Raw genomic sequence first — 21005 nt, 5'->3', positions numbered from 1 at the left:
CGTTTGATGATCCCTATTTCTATCCCCCTGTCGCACAGACAAATCAACGGATGGTGTGTGTATCTCCAACTCGTTGACACCCTTTCAGACCGCTTGGTACCCCCAACGGAGGACCACTGAGAAATATCACTCTGGGTACGGCTCATCGCGGCTAAGTCCGGACCCCGCCCACTTTTGGCGGTGGAAACGCGAACCGTACCGCACCTAACCGTAGTCCATGAACCGTACCACACCTAACCGTAGTCCATGAACCGTACCACACCTAATCGCACCTAACCGTAGTCCATGAACCGTACCGCACCTAACCGTAGTCCATGAACCGTACCACACCTAATCGCACCTAACCGTAGTCCATGAACCGTACCACACCTAACCGTAGTCCATGAACCGTACCACACCGCTTGGTGGAAACGCGCCATTAGGTTTCGCAAAATAGGGCATGTCAAAGCATTGTCAAATGTCAAAACATTCGCTATAAGCAACCGAACGTCTGACTGCCCCACGGTACATAACATATGCTGAACAAAACCAACTTCAGGTCCTATTCACCATACTCTGTCTCCAGACAACACCTCCAGGGGTGAAGTGAAGGGACTTAAAACAACAACGGGATGGGCAAAACAATCCTTTGAGCAGCAGGGGATGACGAGAAAATGAATCCCTAGTGGCCAGACAGGGCTGATCGGCAGACAGGCTGATGATCAGATCCCCTAGAATACGCTGGTCGTCATGGTGCCGACAGTCAGGGGACAGCAAGCTGTGATGTTCTTTCCATCCCGAAAAGGATGGGGGGAAAAAAAGATACCACTGCCTCATCTGTGTGTGCACTTACACTTTGAATCTCACATTTGAAATACAGGCGGTTATAGGACAGGCTGGCTAGTAGTTCTACGTAGCCGATACGATTTTAAATGAATACATCAATACTTTTCATTGTTAAGTTATAATTACGCACCTCAAAAAGTGAATTGGGGCAAAATAGATAGGTAATCGTCTCAAAAGTAGCATTTGACCAAAGTGAGTGGTCTATACAGATTAAAATGGCCTGTTGCTGCCCACTAGTGCTTTCATGAGGTAAAACATTTCAATAATTTAAAAGATTAATCCCATCCAGACCAAAACCCAAACTCGTGATAATAATATAGGCATATATTTATTCATACATATTCATTTATAACAGTTAATTATAAAAAAAAAGATAAAAGAAAAAATATATAATTTACAGTAATCATATTGAACTACAGTCATTGTCAAAATCGAATTTGTAATTGCTCAAGTGTCCATCTACCAAGAACACGCTGTGGAGCCACCTCTTGCCCTTCTATATTGCCTATTCCTTAGCTCCACCCCAGTGCTGGGAAGAAATGTGCATTAAAAACAAGCTAACCCAGAGCAAATAGCATGTTATAGTCTAGCAGATACATCAACTGAAAAGGGAGCCAGGCCAAAGCGTTTATTTTAGATGATATGCCTTCACAGACACAAAGTGCTGTTGTCCTGCTCTTTAGTGCATTTAATGCCATGGAATAATAATGATTATTATTCTCACTTTTTGCGAACCATATACATTCTTTTAGAATAAAGTATCTTTAGTGTCTTGTTTGACTCCACTGTTGGGCATTCCTTCCTCACCCCTCTTCTTTAGTTTGACTTGCTTACAACTCAGTCAGCGTTTGAGTGGGTTAGGTTTGATAACAATAGCTTGTTTGTATATTCTGACTGTTGGCTTGGAGTGTGCCACATTAGTTCTTGTCGAGGGCCAGCAGGTGATTACATCAAGGCTCAAAGTCCTTTAACCCAAGGTTGAGTACATTTACACATCTTACATGCTGTACGGGCTCTGAGTGTCCGCCTCTAACCCCTGCATGAAGGCTTCCTAAAACAAAAAGACAGCCGGGTAGAATACACCCAATTCATATCCCTGTACGGCTTCATCCACCATGCTCAAAACGGTCAAATCACAAAACATGAGTGAATAATATTTCAAATGTTTTTTGCTTGCTGGCTAGTGACTTGCATCCAAGTGAAGGGTGTTGGGAGGAGGGCGGAGAGGAGAGGAGGAGTAAGGATGCTAGTGGGGTAATCGACATTCCGTACGGTGAGGTCAGACTAATCTTTTTACGAAATTTTCATAAATGAAATACATCTGGGGAAAAATATAAAATAAATGATTGATCGAAACAGTTCAAGGAACGCACACAACAGGGGAGTGGAAGTGGAGGAGACAAAAAATGGTACAGCGGACGTTACACATACAAACCCCCCTCCACAACCACCACCTCACGTCCTGGAGTCCCCATTCTGCGTTATGCACAGGCTCCAAGGCTGCTCTATGGGCATCATATAAAACAATACACTCTCAACACACTCACTGTACACACACACACACACGTGTGAGACTAAAAACCATGGAACACAAGGACTGAAAAACTCAACGGGGTGGGAGACAATAAATTCATGACTTCAAATACAAAACTGGGCTCACACACACACACACACACACACACACACACACACACACACACACACACACACACACACACACACACACACACACACACACACACACACACACACACACACACACACACACACACACACACACACACACACACACACACACGAGATTTGAAAGACTTATTAAAATAAGTCGTAAAAAGACAACATAGGCGAATCGTACGAAAGAGAGAGAGCATCACAGAGTGAAGCATGTGCAAGTGCGTCAATGCTGTCCATGGGGGGGGGGGGGGGGGTTAATACTTCATAACAGAAAAAAGCAAACGCTGCTTTAAGTTCATTATCCACCACCTTGACTCAGCCTCCCCCGACAAGAATTGTGCACTAGCTTTAGGCCAAGAGTCTGTTCTTCCTCCTCCTAGGAACTCCACCTGTCTGATCCAGCTGACCAGCCCCTCCCCAGTCAGCCCCCTACATGTCTCTGGTCTCAGACAGCCAGGCCGAGAGTTGGCGGAGGGGGGGGGGGGAGATGCCAGACAACTCAGTATGCTGCAAGGCCTCATGGGAGCTGACTCGGGGTTTGTCAAGGTCAATCGGAGTCCTCGTCGAGGGCTGACACACTGTGTGTGTGTGTGTGTGTGTGTGTGTGTGTGTGTGTGTGTGTGTGTGTGTGTGTGTGTGTGTGTGTGTGTGTGTGTGTGTGTGTGTGTGTGTGTGTGTGTGTAGACTTTCAGCTCCAGTTGCAGTATACTTGGTCAAATGTTTAAAAATGAACCCCCAGAAGAACTTCTGTCAGAGATGCACCAGGGTTAGCCTTTGTGAGTGTGTTGCTTTCTTCATGTTGTTATTCTCGGTGTGGGTTAGCTGGCTCTCGCTCTCAGAAGTCACACGGTCCTTATATGTACAGAGATTTGTTATGATTTTTTTTTTCTTGATTCGATACATGCAACATTTGGCATCTTCTAGAGTCCCCACGGTGTAGTCTTCAACGGTCACATTTTATGAAAATACAGTTTTTAGGCCTTTGATTGTAACATGTAAAGAGCAGGAGATGGAGAGGACTGAAGGTAAAGTAGTAGGTGGGTGTATTCATAAATGATGTACATGACCTACAAAATAACTTTAATGCTAAAGCAATCTTTAAAATTATATTAAACATAACAAGTGGGGCGTTAATAGTGTGTTCGTGTGAGTGTGCGTTTAAGCGGGACCTGGCAGGGACAACAGCAGGACTGTTCTTAACAACCAAGACTCCTACCTGGCAGGTAATTGTAACTGGGTAAACAAAGATAACATTGGGCAAATATAAATGGGTTGCAGGTTGTTTTTCTGGGGGGAGCTTCAATACTAGGGGGTCTTCAATAAATTATATTTTTATATTAACGCCTGCCACTCATTTTGCCCGTATTAAGTCTCTTTGCACCCCTACGGCCACTGCTGTAACAATCGTTCCCCTCCCCGCATTTTATAATGTGCTCATGAAATGGCTTTCAGAGCTTTCGCATCAGCCAATCACGGATCAGAGCATCTGATGCCTGACAACTATGATCTCAAATCGGGCGTAAAATAACTTTGTCTCGTCTGATAAATACTAGTCTGCATGTACATGTACGTGACTATAGTGCCGTAGAAAGAAAGTAAAATTAACCAGGACAGCCCTCTCAAGTCCAGTGTGTGTGTGTGTGTGTGTGTTTGGGTGCGAGAGCCTGTGTTTGTTACTAAACGGAATGTTGTCGTTGGGAAGAGGATCCGGGACCTTCCGGGTTGCTTTGTGTTCTGGGGTTTCTTCCGCTCTCGCTCTGATGCAGGGTTGATGGGGGGGGGGGGCGGTTGCACTACTGAAGGGCCGTTGGACTGTCGGGGGGCCCGCAGCGTGTCCGCGGACCCTACGAGGGCCGCGGTGCGGGAGACGCCGTCTTTGAAAATCATAGGAGAACGCAGCAGCGGCAGAACCTCTGACGGCTGCCTCCGACGGACGGGGGCGGAGTCACGGGGGCGAAGTACGCGTGCACTTTGATGTTAGGCAAATGGGTCTTTGAGAAGAGAGAGATAAAAAGATCACAAGTTAATAGATCAAAAAGATACATTCGTCTGATTAACGCCTTGTACGAGTCACAACGTAATGCATTTGTCGTCGTGCATGCCAAGCGGTGATCCAAAAAAAAAAAAAAGAGGAAACTTTTATTAAACAATGCAACCAGACCATTGAAACTCCGCTCAGGTCAGTATAGTCACCATAGTCCTGATTACTGTATATATGTTTACATATTTACCAGGGACAGGGACATTTGATCACTTGAGACGGGTGCTTAATGCCACAGGTGACCAGTCTGGCTCAGTCCTATTCAAACTCTGTCTGCCTACAGAGTCTCCAGAACAAGGCTTAAACGACTGTGAAACACTGTGGGCTACCAATACAACATATTTCTACAGAAATGCATACCGATGTATGAATGTGGCTGGCAACAGACCATCAAGAGGCTGTACCTCATATTTCATACCTAGACTTATCTTTTCTACCACCCCCCCCCCCCCCCGCCCCACTCACCCGCAGCCTCTTGATGCCGGCCCGGGTGATCTGCTGGCAGTCGTAGAGCTCGATGCGGTCCAGACTGTGGCAGCTCTTCAGGTGCTCCAGCGAGGCGTCCGTGATCAGGGGGCAGTTGTCCAGCTCGATCACCTCCAGCCGGTCGTGGGCACAGGGGCCGCTGCCCAGGTGTCTGATGCCGTCGTCGGTGATCAGCTCACAGTGAGAAAGACTCTGGAAGGAAGGGCCCGGGGAGAGAGGGTCACTGTCCGGGTCTGACGTGGGCCGAGATCATTGCTATTCGGTCCTTTGAGTGTTTCTTAAAATATGAGAAGCGTAACCCTAAGGCTATCTTAGGAGGTAGGCTGGGCTGGTAACACACGAGTTGTACCACGTTTTCCAATGATTGACAAAAACATAAAGTAAAGCCCAAGACTCTGTTCCCCATTAAACAAGGATTTGCAACACCAATTTAATGTTCACTCCAAATAACAGGCACATACATTTCAATTTATCTTCATGCTTTTACCCCTTCAAAAAAAAGGTTTTGTGCTGATGAAAGGGGTACTCTATGAAATAAATATCATAGAGGGGATACTGTGGTAGAAATACCCAACACCCAAGACACTTCTGAACTTTGAACTGTCACTCACCAGGACTTGCAAACGAGGGCAGTGGATGGATAACTGGATCAGTGTACCGTCTGTAATCTGACGGAAAGGTAAGAGAAAATGTCAACAATTACACTTCCTCTTCGGTGCAGACAATAGAACAACTGACTGCTGTGCATAATTATTATGCTTAACAAACCTGTACGCATTCTTCCAAATCCATCTTTTCAAGTTCATGACAATTCTGAAAGGGAAGGAATAAAGGAATTATAATGCATTGAATGATCATTATTGACGATATTTAATGACAGTTTGAATTATCCATTATCAAAAAGGTGTTTCATTTGTTGAATGTTGATACCAGGCTGAAAATGTACTCCTCTGGTACGTGCAGGGTCTAAAACCAAACACCTGCCACCAGCCAAAAGGCAGAAACATTTGAAAACCTATACAAAAATGTAACCCTGCATTCAGAATAATATTCCACTCTGGCAGAAGACATTCAAGTGCCCACAATGGGATCCTGGGTTGTATGAAGGAGATCATCAGACTCACATACTCACCCTTGCTAAGGTAGTGAAGCCCACATCGGTGAGCTGAGAGCAGCGAGCCACCTCCAGTATTCTACCGGGACAAAGAAAAAAAAGTTAAAGGTTTCGATTCCATTTAGGCTGAGCTCATGCCGTCCTGCTACACCGTAGCAGCACTTCCTAGTGTCTGACGTTCTTAGATGTTTCCAGCCAAGTCCTCCCACTGGAAAAAGTGGGAAGGCTTGGCAAATTGTCTGTCTACCCTTTCAGGGTAACGCTAAAAAGGCTTCCTGGACAACAGGAGCGTGGTACCCAGAGCAGGGGGGGGGGGGGGGGGCGCAGAGCGGGGTTCGGCTCACCTGAGCCGCGGGCAGTTCTGACCCAGCGCGTGGAGGATGGCGTCGGTGATGTTGGCGCAGCCGGACACGCACAGGGACTGGAGGCGGTGACAGCCGCGGCAGATTGTGATGAGACCCTCGTCTGTGATCTGCTGCTCGGGGGGGGGAGGTGGCGGCGGCGGCGGCGGCGGTGTGTTCAAGAGATTCACATTAGTGTAGTACAGAGTATGAAAATCGTAACATCCCCGTCTTCTATCCTGACTTAAGCGCATCACAGCTTGTACGGCAAATCTTCACACAATTAGTTTCTTTAGAGGAACAAATGGACAAAACTATTTCTTGTCAGATGCTGGACGCTGGTAAAGATGATGAAAACAAAAACAGATGGAGGTGGCGAAATACAGCATGGTCCGTTAAGGTGAACCGAAGGTGAACTGAGTTCAATCTCTGAAGATGCACAGCCAGTGACAAGTTCAGGAAAACAAAGAAGGTGTCGTATTGGGTTTCACACAATGGAGTCACAGCGGCTACATCCTCCACCACAATTAAACGTGTTGACGTGCAAGGTGGCACACACTAGGTGGGCTCCCAATCTACACCATCCCAATACACCACTTACCAGCTTACTACCCCCGCCCTCCTCCACCGACCACCACCACCAACAGTCAGTTCAACTAAACAACACCACTTCAAGATTCATCCTCTTCAAAGTCCTACAATATATATATTTATGTGTATATGTGATATGTAGCAGGTAATCACAGGCCTCCCAGTGGTTGTTGGAGGTACTACTCACCGAGCAGGTCTGCAGGTTGAGGGTGACCAGTTCTGGACAGTGGCCCCCAATGTGCTTCAGAGCCTCGTCTTCTAACTGTTCGGGGGTGGCGGGGGTGGGTTGGAGAAATTTTCACATGGAATTTGTTAGAAATGGTGCTGTTTATGAGATTTATGAGCCATAAATTGAATGGAATTTGTTAGAAATGGAACAGCCATCAGTCAGCTATCAGTGAGTGAAATGCACTGTGAGAATGTTGGTTTCTGGTTGACTAGCCTGCCTCTGTATAAAATACTTTAGTTTTACATCTTGCATGGCTCATATCTAACCAATCAGGGCATCTCTTCCCTTATTGATGGGTGAAAATATCTTGCCCTGATTGGCAAAGAAAGTAAGGACGGAAGAAACGAATAGATATACAGTGGTGTGAAACAGTGTTTGCCCCCTTCCTGATTTCTTATTTTTTTCGCATGTTTGTCACACTTAAATGTTTGAGATCATCAAACTAATTTAAATATTAGTCAAAGATAACACAAGTAAACACAAAATGCAGTTTTTAAATGAAGGTTTCTATTATTAAAAGGAAAACAACATCCAAACCTACATGGCCCTGTGTGACAAAAACACCCCCTAAAGCTAGTAACTGGTTGGGCCGACGTCGCAGCAACAACTGCAATCGAGCGTTTGCGATATCTTGCAATGAGTCTTCTACAGCGCTGTGGAGGAATTGTGGCCCACTCATCTTTGCAGAATTTGTAATTCATTGTAATTCAGCCACATTGGAGGGTTTTAGAGCATGAGCCGCCATTTTAAGGTCATGCCACAGCACCTCAAGAGGATTCAGGTCAGGACTTTGACTAGGCCACTCCAAAGTCTTCATTTTGTTTTTCCTTCAGCCATTCAGAGGTGGACTTGCTGGTGTGTTTGGATCATTGTCCTGCTGCAGAACCCGAGTTCTCTTCAGCTTGAGGTCACCGACAGATAGCCGGACATTCTCCTTCAGGATTCTTTGGTAGACAGCAGAGAGCATGGTTCCATTTATCACAGCAGGTCTTCCAGGTCCTGAAGCAACAAAACAGCCCCAGACCATCACACTACCACCACCATGTTTTACTGTTGGTATGAGGTTCTTTTTCTGAAATGCAGTGTTACGCCAGATGTAATGGGACACACACACCTTCTAAAAAGTTGAACTTTTGTCTCGTCAGTCCGAGTATTTTCCCCAAAGGTCTTGGGGATCATCAAGATGTTTTCTGGCAAAAATTAGACAAGGCTTAATGTGCTTTTTGCTCAGCAGTGGTTTTCATCTTGGAAATCTGCCATGCAGTCCATTTTTGCCTCTTGTCTCTTTCCTATGGTGGAGTGGTGAACACTGACCTTAACCGAGGCCAGTGAGGCCTGCGGTTCTCTGGATGTCGTTGTGGGGTCTGTGACCTCTTGGATGAGTCCTCGCTGCGCTCTTGGGGGTCATTTTGGTCGGCCGGCCAAACTCCTGCAAAGGTCCACCTCTGTTCCTTGTTTTCGCCATTTGTGCATTATGGCTCTCACTGTGGTTCACTGGAGTCCCAAAGCTTTAGAAGAATCTTTAGAACCTTTTCCAGACCGATAGAGCTCCATTACTTTCTTTCTCATTTGTTCCTGGATTTCTTTGGATCTCGACATGAGCTTTTGAGCATATTTTGGTCTGCTTTACTTTGTCAAGCAGGTCCTATTTAAAGGTCCCGTGGCATGCTACTTTATGAATGCTTTTATATAGGCGTTAGTGGGCCCCTAATACAGTACTTGAAGACGTTTAAGAAATTCAGCCTTTGTGCTCTAGCTACTGGGGGACCATAGGCAGGCTAGGGGAACTCATATTAATGTTAGAAAACAGTGTGACAAACATGCAAAAAAATAAGAAATCAGGAAGGGGGCAAACACTTTCTCACACCACTGTAGATCCACAGTTGATCAGAATATTAAAATAAACCAGATATTGTCTGCCCAACCCTAAGTCCCTGAGATCCTCCTGTAGGTACATATTGTTATGAGGAGCCAGAAGACAAACACTCGCTCGGTCTATTCATTCATCACACCACCTGTGTGAGAAATTAGGTTGCAAGGGAGGTGGTGGAATTCCGGTCATTCACGGACTCCCACAATATAGTCATCATTCAAAGAAACGATCTGACACATTCACTTTTGGCAACACATTTTCATTAAACACAACCATTCAGTGTGTGTGTGTGTGTGTGTGTAGTATGCCCACAACATATCTGGTTACACAATGGATGTTGTGGCAACCGGGCTCTGGCACCGCGGCCCTGGAGGCCCAGGGGGACCCTCAGGGCTCTGCAGGTTCATGTGGACGGAGAGACCGGTCTCTCTAGAGACAGGTCTCTCTAGAGACAGGTCTCTCTAGAGACAGGTCTCTCTAGAGACACTCTCCAGGTTCATGTGGCCGGAGAGACCGGTCTTCGCCGGTGACGGGATTCCACCCGGAGGAATAAGACTGGATTCCTCCAAAGAAATGTGTTCTTTTGAGAACGATACTTCATGTTATGTTTGAATAAAAGTGCCTTTTTTTTGCTTAAATAAGCTCTGAATCGTGTGTGTTTGGAAGGAGGCGGTTCACTCAGCGAGCCGGGTTGCCACAATGTACGGTGCCAGTCGTCATGTGATGCAGCTTGTTTTGTGGGCCAAACTAGACACTATTAGGGATGTGAATAACTCTAATTTTTCATAGTCGAATAATCAGTGGGTGGTATGAACGAATAATCGATTATTCGATGTGTGCCGACATTCACAAAGGCAGCCATGGATCATCGGCAAGAAATCACTTAATATCTTAAACACAAGCTAACTTTAACAGTGATCAGTGTTTGTGTTGTATGCATATATATTAATATTTATGCTTGTGTATTGTGTATATTGTTTTTCTGTACATGATTAATAATAAAAATATATATAATAATAAAAAAATGATAACAGTGCTACAGAACCGACATTAGTTCCGTCCGTTAATTCTTGTTTATTTGAATGTGAAAAAATGTTAACGGTCCAAATGTTAACTAAAATTTGACTTTGACCCTCAGGAACGAATAATTGAATAATCGAATATTCTGACCCATCCCTAGACACTATATAAATGTCAACCCTTTCCCACCTTGTTTGTGCGTGCGCGTACATGTGTGTGTGTGTACCTGTGTACATCCTTTAAGGAAAAGGCCTTTGAGTCCCGGGCAGCATCGAACCAGTGCCTGGACGCCGTCCTTGGTCACCTGGTCACACCAGGAGATGTTGAGCTGCTCAAGCAGTGGACAGCCCTCACTAGGGGAGAAGACACCACGTCCAGACGGTCAGTACAGAGAGACGCGTTGTTCTTCTCACCACTTGATCACCCCCTAGGTGATCCATCTGTTTACACTTTACTTGACAACATACTCATCCCACATCACCTCGCCGAGTGCAGGGAGGAGTCGCAAGCATTAAAGCAAACGGGTCACGAGCAGACCCTTTCATCAACGGGGGCTTTCAGTGAGTCGTTTCAGAATACAGGTCACTGAAGACGCAACGTGTCACATTTCAACTAGTTTGTAGCTTAACACAACCTGAACATACAGTATATGTAGTCTGTGCTGATTTATTACATTTTTAAGAATGTTAACAATTATTATCACATCCTATAACTGTACTACTAATAACAAATTCTGGCCGTGCTGTGCTACCTATTTGTTTATAAGAATCTTAGGAATGACATTCCCAAAACCTCTCCCACTCTTGCCATTAAGCCAGACGAGCTATGCAGGTTTGCGTCATACAGTTTCACAGCCACTTCCACCTACAAACGGGGAATAGATCAATCTGGCATGTTGCGACTTAAGGTAACATAAGGTATGGGTTTGACATTGTGGCTTTTTATGCCTACAGGTAGAAGAAGAACGGAAGGGCGTAAAATGTCCATGTTAGTTTTAAATGCTAGCGGCCTGGGGGGGGGGGGGGGGGGAACTGAAGGCACAGCCAGGCCCACCTGAGAGCCTTGAGGGACAGGTTGGTGATCGAGGTGCAGGAGGTGAGGTCCAGGTGCTTCAGCTTTGGGCAGAACTTACTGAGGCTGTTACACGTGCTGCATGAGAAGGAACACACACACACACACACACACACACACACACACACACACACACACACACACACACACACACACACACACACACACACACACACACACACACACACACACACACACACACACACACACACACACTTTTATTCTACATTACCAGTAAAACATAAATTAGGAATCCAATTTGAATGATGATCCAACACATTAATACAGGTCAGCACATTGTTATGTAACACAATTGCAGGGGTACAAGAAACATCTCCTTTTCCAGGTAAACATGCTTCCTATAACTGCAGAAATTGAGCAGTATTTCGCAAGCTGTTGTTGTTGGCTCTTGTTCTTGACAGCCCTCAAATGCCAAGTCCACGCTTCAGCCTATGTACATGCCCTAGACATCTTGCCACACAGGGAATCTGAGCAGCAATGAGGTCCACAAGTCTGTCGTGTCTGGCAATATTGAGTACTTTAAGTGATGGGCAACTGTTCATCATGTGGGCTACTGACTCCAGATGTTGAGGGGGGTCATACAGCATACAGAATGATGAATGGATGGAGGGAAATCATAGTGAAAAGGTTGTATTTTGTAGGAAGAACGTCAGACGTGCTTTTATACAAAAAAATAAGAATCTCCTCACTGATGGTGGCATTGCTGTAGACGGTGTGTGATACAGAGTGGTCCGCGGAGGGCAGTTTTGACAACTTTCCCTCGAGTTTTAGACCGGACCAATCCTCCATCTTTTGGGTTCTCTGAATAGACGGAATAGTCTGCCTCGATGTTCTAGGCTGGAGCAGGTGAACAATGCTGTCATGGTGCAGCCTGGCTTCCACAATGGCGGATATGGGTCCTCTATGAATGTATCAGAGACCTGTACAGGTTGGAGACGGGAAGTCCACTTCAGTGCCTGTCCTCCGGCAAAGATTGTTTAGGTCTGGCCAGTCTGATGACACATCAAAACCCTGTGCTCGTCCATCCAGATATCCATTGGGATTTTTTTTTTTTTTTTAACCCAGGAAGTTGTCTTCCCCGCTGCATGCGTGTAGCACGTTCCTTTTCTTAAAGTCCAGCATTAAGGATGCTCCGGCCATTTGCCTCATGCTGGTGTCGTCACAATTCAGCATGTTGGTGAGGTGAGACTGTCTTGTGGCGGCGTACGCCCCCCCCATGCCGTTTGGAACTCCAAACCCCTCATCCCGTCTTTCCCGGAAGATAAAGCATTTCGTGGAATGTGTAATAAGACATAGCCATTTCCTAACAGCGTTTACGGTTTTGTTGTCCATTTCATGCAATTCTTTATGTGGAATATGGACATTTACAAAAAGATGTTGAATTTTTGAAAAAGCTACGTCTCATATTGCTTGCAGTTTCTGAGTTACAGGAAGAGGTGCTCCGTCGATGAGGTCCAGTCTGGTGATAAACTGATGTGCCGTGTCATTTACTGATTCCATTCTCCAGCGATGTTCAATTTGTGGCACCAGGTAGTCATGTGTCATGTCTAGCATACACTCTGAGTGGCTGGTCTAAGATGTGAAAAGACGGGGGGCTGGTCAGCTTTTGATCTATACCAGCGAGTTCCACCACTTCTCCTCTCATATAAAACTGCACATTTGCTGTGCTTTACTTGTAGACCCCACTTGGGGCGGGGCATGTGCGCACAGAGCCATTTTAGCCATTGATTTATTGCAATGATGAAATTGACAGCACTCCATGGACAGCTAGTTTTAATTCCTACCTCAAGGGGTATTGGTTTGGTGAGGTCTTTTCCAAAGATTATTTGTAGGAATGAATCACTATATACATCTTTTATTAAGTCCACATAGATCTTAGGGAGCTGTATCTCTTCCAATGCATCAATCATGACTGTGAGGCAAAGTGCCAAAGGCATCTCTGAAGTCAAGAAAGACAGCCGTTTCTCAATTCGCGTTCTCGTGTGTTCTCGTGTACTTGCGTTCTCGGTAAACGTCCTCAGTGGTAGCCCAAGTGCTGTTCCAATTCCAAGTACGCGAGTACTGTCGTAAAACACGGAAGTGTTCTCGATGCGTTCTCGATGAGGCTGTTCTACCGAGGACGCATCGGAGGTGACTCGTCGTGTGGACTTGGGACCGTTAAATATCCCAGAATGCATCATCGAGTCCGCTGCTGTTCCAATTGCAGAGTGCGTACTCGCGTTCTCGGAAGTCTGTACTTGAAAGTCCGGACTTGCCAAGTACGTACTTCCAAGTCCGCGAGTACGTAGTCCGCGTACTTGGCATTGAGAAACGGCTAATGTATAGCTTAGCAGATTCATGCTTTAAGCAAAAGAACATGCTCATTCATGCCTTGTCACTCAATGTAGGCTTTTTGTTTGTTAGACAGAATTCCAGTAGCAACCAGCCATGGCAATGTTCTTGAAAGCATGCATTCCATAAAGACTTTGTATATAGATGGCAATAGAGAGATGTCCCTCCATGTTGAGGGCTCTTCTGGTACATTGTCCTTTTTCGGTATTCTGTGAATGAGTGCCCCCTTCCATGAACCAGGGACTTTACTATAAAGCAAACGGGTGCTGAATATGCTTTTCAGTATGTGGCAAGACGTCTGCTTAGTGGCTTTCAGAGTGTCATAAGAGACACCATCTGATCCACTTGCTTTATTATTAGGCAGGTTGACAAGAACTTTTTCAATGTCCTCCCTTTGATGTACATGGCGGGTACTCAGCTATTGTGGTGTCTAAGTCATCGTTCCACGAGGGTAATTCAGGCGAAGGAGGGGATGGATCAGTAAGTACACACCTGCTCAGTGTTACCAGGGTCTACCGGTGGCGTGAGAAACATAGTCATTTAGGACAACATCAATCGTTAGTTTGTTTTGGCCTATCCTTTGGGGTTGTCTGCGATGTTCTCTTGCTGGCAATCACTGGCTGGATCACCTGCCGCAGGTGCCGCAGTTGTTTTTCGAGCCAGTCATCGGGATTCACCGTAGGGTTTGCTTTAGATCGCACGTCATCGTCCAGTGAGTAACTGGACGATGGAGCTGCATACTTGAGTAGCGGTAGTCCAAACGGTCTTCCATCTGCACGTTTTGTGGAGGATATTCAGTTTTTGAAGAAAGCTCAGTTGAGAGTTGCGAACAACTTTGACCACTTCCTGAAATCTCTGGTGAGGAAAAAGTTCTGTCTTTCTAATAATCAATTAGGATCCAGAAAGGCCTTTCCTAAATTGTCTTTCGTGATACTGGAAGTTTGTCCATTAATTTTCTGTCAGCAGTTGTTCTTAATCTGTAAACTTGTTGGGGTATATATATATATATGATTATTGTAGGCGGACGGTAGATGTTGTGGGGTAGAGTCCAGGATTTGCGTGTGGTGTTTGTAAATTTTACCGCTTTGTATTGCCTGCTTAAAGGCAACTTGGATGGATGTTATCAAACACATAACAAGTAGTGCTGCATAAAACATGTCGGAAAATACTCTACATTAACAGCGGCAGTTACAGATGATGTTTGGTTTAGTGTGGCATTGGGAGGTCAGAATGGCGTGACACACACACACACACACACACACACACACACAGACACACACACACACACACACACACACACACACACACACACACACACACACACACACACACACACACACACACACACACACGGAGGAACATACCTGTCTGTGATCTTAGTGCACCCGTTCAGACTCAGCAGCTCAATGTTTCTGCAGTTCTGGGAGAACGTCCTACAAACCAAGATAAAACATTCAAGCAAACAAACACAGCTGCTTTTTTTTTTATTGCCGCAATTTTACAAATCAGACCTCAAACTCGTACACATATCAACTATGTGGCAACAAAGTGGGACCTCTGCCCGCATGAGGTCCCTGTCATGAGGTCCCCATGAGGTCCCCATGAGGTCCCTGTCATGAGGCCCCTCCCATGAGGTCCCTGTCATGAGGTCCCTACCATGAGGTCCCTACCATGAGGTCCCTGTCATGAGGTCCCTGTCATGAGGTCCCCATGAGGTCCCTGTCATGAGGTCCCTGTCATGAGGTCCCTGTCATGAGGTCCCTGTCATGAGGTCCCTGTCATGAGGTCCCCATGAGGTCCCCATGAGGCCCCTCCCATGAGGCCCCCATCATGAGGTCCCCGTCATGAGGCCCCTGTCATGAGGTCCCTGCCATGAGGTCCCTACCATGAGGTCCCTACCATGAGGTCCCTGTCATGAGGTCCCCATGAGGTCCCTGTCATGAGGTCCCTGCCATGAGGCCCCTACCATGAGGTCCCTGTCATGAGGTCCCTGTCATGAGGTCCCTGTCATGAGGTCCCTGTCATGAGGCCCCTGTCATGAGGCCCCTGTCATGAGGTCCCCATGAGGTCCCCATGAGGCCCCTCCCATGAGGCCCCCATCATGAGGTCCCCGTCATGAGGCCCCTGTCATGAGGTCCCTGCCATGAGGTCCCTACCATGAGGTCCCTACCATGAGGTCCCCATGAGGTCCCTGTCATGAGGCCCCTCCTATGAGGTCCCTGTCATGAGGTCCCCGTCATGAGGTCCCTCCCATGAGGTCCCTGTCATGAGGCCCCTTCTATGAGGTCCCTGTCATGAGGTCCCCGTCATGAGGTCCCTCCCATGAGGTCCCTCCCATGAGGTCCCTGTCATGAGGTCCCTGTCATGAAACCCGAGCACCTCCACCTGGCCTAGCGCCTCACTAAACCGTTAGCTTAAAGTAACAACTATTACCAACATCCAGAATGCAAAACCTCTACAGCTACGGATTTAAATGCAAGCTGCTGTTCTGATTTTGCAACCGGTTGACGTTACCTCAACTCCACTTTAGGCCTTGGGACTCTTGTTTGTTTGTAATACCCAAGTGGCAGCCATTACCACCTGTTTGTGAATTCCCTAACGGCCTATAAGTGGTTCACTGTGGTTAGACGCAAAAAGATCCACCAGCATTCTACATCAACGGGAAACATTTTGATATCCTTCTCGTAATCCAAAGCAAATACATGTTTTCTTTGTTCCGTTAGGACCTGCGTGGCTAGTTCATCTCCATTTTATGCATCATTTATTTGAAGGTCGCGGTGGAGGTGCATGGCGGAGGGAGTTCTTCCCGGTCCGTCCTACGGCTCACCTTAGAGCGCTGTCTCCCACGCCCAGGCACCCTCGCAGGCTCAGCTTCCGCAGGAAACCTCCACATCGCTTCGAGATGTTCTCCACCACCCGACCCTGTGTTAAAAAAAAAAACAGGGCTGCAATTCTACTGAGGTCACCCAGGGAGCACTAGCGAGTGATTGAATGTACAATATGTTAACGGGACTGGTACACGAGCCAGAAGAAAGCCACCAGATTAAGATTAAAATGTGACCACGGTGGAGGTACTCACCTCGATGTCCCTCTGGAAGTCAAAGAGGTCAATCCTTTGCCAATTGCTGCCATCCAAGGCAAGAACGTTCCAGGACTGAGGGAAGGGCCAAATTGATGGTGATGACAGGGTATTAGGGCTTTGACTCCGAACTTCGTTATTCAAATATAATTTGAATATTAAAAAAAATTGTAATACTCAAACTAATATTAGGCAGCCCTTAATATTCAAACCTTTTATGGGCATTATTTTTTGTAAACGGGACGTAGACTGGTAAACGGGACATTTCAATGATTCCTGTGAGGTTGCCTTAATTACATCTGTCTCATATTTAAGGTAAAAACTAAATGTCAACGGAATCTGATCGCTTATTAAGTTCACTCATTGCTTATAATGGTTTATTCGTTTCCCAGTATCATTTCCTTAATTTAGAAGACAGTTAATTTTTGAATTGCAAAATAAATAAAAATCATTTTTTGAAGTTGCGGGTATTTGAAATGATTGGAAGTGAATCGAGCTGACCTTGCCTGCTGTACCCACGGCCCAAAATAAAGAACAGCCGACGAAAGCCGTACGAAAGAGATTCGTAGCAAAGAACGTTTCGAAACAAGTGAAATGTTAAGGTAGAACTTAAAGAAGAGGTTACGAATACCCGCGCTTTTGCGCATGGTAAGGCTATGTGCGTGGTGCTCCAACTTTTTTTATGAGATAGAGACCCCCTTAAAGATGAAAAGATTATTCAAACCCTTCACCGGCAATTTAGCCTACTATCGAGTTCACTCACCGTGTGCCTATTGCTTTACAACATTTCCACCCTCTCCATCAATCAACATATTTTTAGGCTTCAGTGAACTATGCTATTGCAAATAAACAACAGTTCAAGTTAGGCGCAGAGTGATACTGAACTCAGTAAACTGAACAGGCGTCATAGCTGTGTGTATACGCACAATATACAACAGTTGGGAACCAATCAGATCGCTTGATTTAAGCCACCCGTTTTATAATAATACATATTAGAATATATTCAAATATTAATATTAATAAACAAACAAACTTCAACTATGATTTTTGGGCTTAAGTCAAAGCCCTACAGGGTATCGGGGGTTAATCATTTTCCATCATAGTTTTCATACAAATCTCATGAACACAGACTCACCCTTGAGACCTGGGCACAGCGACAGAGCGTCACCACATCGAGAAAGGAGAAGATTCTGGAAGACAAGAGGCGGGGGGGTTAGAATCCTGCACTGCACTGCCAGAAATCCTATACTTTGCACCAGGGCTCTCCCTTCAGCCACCACCACTGTGGCTGCTGAACACAGCTTCTGTACACACACACCGTGGTGAGAACAAACATAGCAACATTGCTGTTGTTGACCCGTTTGCGAAGGTGCAATGTTTACCCTTCTCGGCCAGCTGGCTCTGTGGACCTTAAGGTGAGGTGTACCGCATCCGTTTAGAAAACAGACCGACCAACACATTTCTGCGTAGATTCAAGGCTAAATTAAGGGTCGAGTCCTGTGTGCTGGTCTTCTCAACAGGTTGTTGTAAACCGGGCCCAAGCATTCTGCAGCGTCAGCAGACAAGGCTAAGACCACTCTGTTGGCAAGGAGACCAGTCGAGCTATGGCCTCCATTTTGAGTGTGTTCAGAGACTCCTGCCTCTTGCACTTGAATCGATCTGAATGTTTTACAGCTCCAAGCAGCTGTTTTTAATCACAGATATAGCTCTGTGTGTCTGTGAGCGAGAGTGAGCGTGAGTGAGTGTTCACCGTAGCAACAGTTCCTTGGGCAACTTCTTATTGATGACCGCCTCGTCGCTGTTTGAGAACATCTGGAGAGAGCACAGGAAGATCACGGTTAGACCTGGGTTCTATGTTCTCAACACACAACACCCCCCCATCTCCCCCTCGATCAGCTAGGACTTAAGACGCCCACTGTGATTCCCAAGCCCAAGGGCAGTACCAGTATACAGGCATAAACAACTGCAATCTCATCAGCTGACATAGGTTCAATGTCAAGGAAAAAATAGACAGGATCTTATCTATGTGGATGTGGACACATTTAAACTATTAATTGCCTCCAAAATAAATCTGGGATTTTTCAACAATAACGGCAAACTTGTATTTAACACCCAGCAAATGAGTCTAGTAAAAACGAGTGCTGTATTCTGAATACACACAAAGATCAACCCTACAATAGTTTGACCAAATAAACTGGGCTGACAAGCAAAGGCTTAAAAGCAAGAAAAAAAAGTACATTTTAGGTCCCTTGAGTATTGATTGTGTTCAAAATACATAAGAATATATAAAAGTAAGTTTACACCTGGACATTTTTTAATAATTGACCAAAGCATGTACTCAGTCGACGCAAACGAACTAACTTAGTGCCTGTTAAAAATAATGAACAAAACAGTGAGCTCCCGGTCAATGCCTCCGTCTCTTTTCTGTACAAAAAACGCTAGAGACCCCATGCAGGGGCTGCAGACGTGTAACTTTTTGAAATAGTAAGAAGGAATGGGATATTTAGGAGAAATTTACTCCGACAGCTCGACTAAAGCATTGGCCAACAGTAAAATAATCCACGGGCATTTCCGAAAAAAAAAAAAAAACCGACGCAGTGAGTTTACGCCAACGGGCAAAGACTGGGTATTGTAATCCCTCACATGTATGGGCGCAATGCAGACAACGTTTTGGAGACAATAAATCAACACATAAAACGAAAAAAAAGGGTGCAGAAAGGCCATGGTGAAACTGTAGTTAAAACCGAATGCATTTGATGTTAAATCAAATAACTGACACGACTCCCCTTGAATATAGCTATTTGACACGCTTTGCTAAGACAAATAATTAAATAATGTGACATAACTCAACTTTTTCAGACTGTGAAACCCATTGTTATTGCCCCATACTCGACGCAGCCCTGTCACTTCTCGCCCAGCGGTCAGACCAGAGGGTGGGCTACGGCCTGAACCTTCCGAGGAGTCAGCTGTTGCACCGTTAAAAATACACAAAACCATCAAATCCCACCCTAGCACGGGATTAAAAACAACAACAACAACAACAACAACACTCGGTGGTGATGGTGGTATCAGGCCAATGCTATGTTGTTTAGCATTCCTATGTGTTTTAAATGGTGGAAGTGCGCTGCTAATGTGGTCGAGCCAGCGGTGTATTGTACGCTATGTGAAATGCCAATGCGTATGTTAATATACATCTCGATTACATGCCCCGACTGACAATTGATTTGAATATAGCCCATTCTGTCTATGGTGGCCGGTCAGGGTCCACATATCAGTCACAAGTCAAGGCCCCCCCACACGGCCGCATCGATAGCTTCAACAATAGCCTGATAATCACACACACACACACACACACACACACACACACACACACACACACACACACACACACACACACACACACACAGTAGTCATTCGATTATTGAACAGCTACAAATCCTCCAGAAAGTCAACCAGTGCATTGCATGTTCAACAGTATAATGTCACGTCTACAGGCGGCGTGCTGGCCCTAACCTCATTGTCTTTGTTTTGACTGCACAAAGAAAACATTGGAGGACCTTTAAAATGTGTCACATATGAAAGGCGGAACGGCGTGACAGTCTTACAGAAAGAACGTGTGTTTTCAGACGAACTGTTTGCTAGATGTTTGCCATCTCGTCAACAAAACAACAAGCGTTTTTAGCTCATTCCAAACATTGACTGCGGAAGCTCCATCAGTTAGCCCACTGTGAGCGCAGCTCTCACCAAATACAGCGGCGGGCATCCGGCGGGCCTGTACCTAATGTCAACAACAACCCCGGCCAACACAGCAGAAACACTATTATCAAGCAGGTTATTGTTCTTATGTAACTCACCTCAAACCGGCTCCGTGAAACGCCATTCGCCTCCTTCCCCATCTCGGACGGTGGGTTGACCGACTCGATCAGGGGTTAACTAATTTGATGTAATACGCGCTGTAGTTTGCAAATATAGGATATTTTCTTGCGACTTGTCTTCCGGAGATATCATGCTACCGTAGTCTTGGTAGCTCAAAGGGGAAAATTGGGTGTTATTTGTACGGATTTACAAATGCAAGGGCCATTTTTGGACATAATGCAACAGCCAACAAGCCAGTTCTCTTATCGGCTCACTTTCACCATCACCACCTCCCCCTTAAGGATGTCCACACAATGGGCCAATAAAAACCTCTAGTTCTGTAGACGTTATATCCACATGAATTATAAACTAACTAATAATATATTATGATTATCGATTAGTGTCTATTGGTAGGCTAAGTATTCTGAAACAGATCCGTTGTTAAACTAAAAAA

General features: G+C 45.6%; 1 protein-coding gene across 1 annotated transcript; it reads right to left on the bottom strand.

Annotated features, from left to right (window-relative positions):
* Positions 1-1134: 1134 nt before the first annotated feature.
* Positions 1135-20800, bottom strand: fbxl20 (F-box and leucine-rich repeat protein 20). Its single transcript, XM_084488635.1, has 15 exons — positions 20551-20800; positions 18447-18508; positions 17832-17886; positions 16697-16771; positions 16445-16539; positions 14982-15050; positions 11248-11343; positions 10421-10547; positions 7260-7334; positions 6485-6615; positions 6159-6219; positions 5795-5839; positions 5638-5694; positions 5006-5218; positions 1135-4490 (listed from the first exon to the last, which is right to left on the bottom strand). The coding sequence occupies exons 1-15, from the start codon at positions 20590-20592 to the stop codon at positions 4383-4385; spliced, it is 1311 nt and encodes a 436-aa protein (XP_084344761.1). The 5' UTR covers positions 20593-20800; the 3' UTR covers positions 1135-4382.
* Between the last annotated feature and the right edge of the window lie 205 nt (positions 20801-21005).

This window comes from Micromesistius poutassou (assembly GCF_964030765.1).
Source record: "Micromesistius poutassou genome assembly, chromosome: 1".
Taxonomy (NCBI): Eukaryota; Metazoa; Chordata; class Actinopteri; order Gadiformes; family Gadidae; genus Micromesistius; species Micromesistius poutassou.
The sequence above is the reverse complement of the archived record's forward strand: the minus strand, read 5'-3'. Positions and strand labels throughout refer to the sequence as shown.